Here is a 1,718-nt window from a genome sequence, read left to right on the forward strand (position 1 = left end):
GGGGTCATTTTTTAGGGGGTTTGGGCATGATTTCTTAGGGGGAGTTGTGGGATTTTTTAGGAGGTTTTGGGGAGTGATTTTTTAGGGGCTTCGGGGTGGTATTTTAAGGAGTTTTGGGGGTGATTTTTAGGGGGCTTTGGGGTGATTTTTTAGGGGGCTTTGGGGTGATTTTTTAGGGGGTTTCGGGTGATTTTTTAGGGGGCTTTGGGGTGATTTTTAGGGGGTTTGGGGGTGATTTTTTAGGGGGTTTGGGTGATTTTTCAGGGGTTTTGGGAGGTTTCTGAGGGTGTCGGTGCCCGTGTGCCCCCCCGGGGTCCCAGCCCCACGTGTGTCCCCAGGGATCGAGGCCACCACAGTGTTCTGGCCGGCCCAGCCCCGGGGCAGCGCCCGGCCCGTCCTCTTCCAGCTGCACTTCTGGGACTGCGGGGACGGAGCCCTGAGGAAGTTCGAGCACCTGCTGCCCGTGAGTCCCTTTTTTGGGGCGGGAGGACCCCCCCGGGACCCCCCAGACGTTGTTTGTCCCCCCCCAGGCCTGTCGGGAGGAGCTGGACGCCGTCCTGGTGCTGTTCTCCTTCACCGACCGCGCGTCCTTCGAGGAGCTGCCGGCGCAGCTGAGCCGCCTCGCGGGGCACGGGCTCGTCACCGTGGTCGTGGGCACCAAGTATCCTTTTGGGGGGTCCCCTGGGGGGGGGGCAGCGCCCCACGAAGGGGGTTTGCACCCCCAGAGTCCTCCCGAGTGGGATCTCGTGTGGCTGAGAACGGGTGGCACCTCATTACACTGATGGGGTCACGAATCCCAGTGGTTTTTAGGAGGCTTGTTGGGGGGTCTTTGGGGTGTTGGGGTCTCCTCTGACCCTGTGTCACCCCCCACCCCCCCCAGGCCAGGTTTGCACCCCCAGATTTCACCCCACTTGGAACCTCAGCAGGCTGAGAACAGGCAACACTTCGTTACACTGATGGATTGGCAACTCCCACTGATTTTCAGGGGATCTGGGGGCATATTTTGGGTGTTGGTGTCACCCTTGGCCCCGTGTCCCCATCTGCACCCCAACATTTCACCTCACTCCATCCCTGGGCGGGCTGAGAACAGGCAACACTTCATTACATGAATGAACTCCATGGGTTCACGGCATCCACTGATTTTTAGGGAGTTTTGGGAGGATTTGTGGGGTGTTGGTGTCACTCGTGACCCCGTGTCCCCCCCAGGGCAGGTTCACCCCATCCCGTCTTCCCCCTGCAGAGCCCGTTCCCAGCTCATCACACCGATGGATCCGCAGCTCCCGCGGGGTTTGGGGGGGGGGTTAGGGGGATTTTGGGGGGTGTTGGGGGGGTTTTGGGGTGCTGCCGTTTCCCTTGACCCCCCGTGTGCCCAGGTCCGACCTGTCCCCGCACGCGGCCGTCACCGAGCGGGACGTGCGGGCTCTCGAGGCCGCGCGGGGGCTGCGGGTGCTGCGGGCGGGGGCGGCCCCGGGGGGGGCGCGGGCCGGGCTCGCCCGGGCGGCCCCGATCCTCGATTCCCTGGCGGAGCAGCTCTGGAAAAGGGACCAGGTCGCCGCCGGGGTGGCCCGGGGGGAGGAGGGGACCCCCCCCAGCTGAACCCCCTGTCAGGGGGCGGCTCCGGGGGGAGGCGGGAGGGGGAAAAGTGCTTTTGGACTAAAATCTGTGTTTTCTATGAAAAATATCCCGGGGTGCCTAAACTTCCTAAATGTTCCTGAAAT

At 62.7% G+C, this 1,718-nt stretch overlaps 1 protein-coding gene across 1 annotated transcript; it reads left to right on the forward strand.

Annotated features, from left to right (window-relative positions):
* Nucleotides 1-264: 264 nt before the first annotated feature.
* LOC113942386 (ciliogenesis and planar polarity effector 2-like) lies at nt 265-1,681 on the forward strand (the record flags this gene model as incomplete). Its single annotated transcript, XM_027633521.1, has 3 exons — nt 265-463; nt 531-661; nt 1,374-1,681. Coding segments are annotated over 3 exons (553 nt in total), but the record flags the coding sequence as incomplete, so codon positions are not given.
* Nucleotides 1,682-1,718: the final 37 nt, after the last annotated feature.

This window comes from Corapipo altera, unplaced genomic scaffold, assembly GCF_003945725.1.
Source record: "Corapipo altera isolate COAL_440 unplaced genomic scaffold, ASM394572v1 60488, whole genome shotgun sequence".
Lineage (NCBI taxonomy): Eukaryota > Metazoa > Chordata > Aves > Passeriformes > Pipridae > Corapipo > Corapipo altera.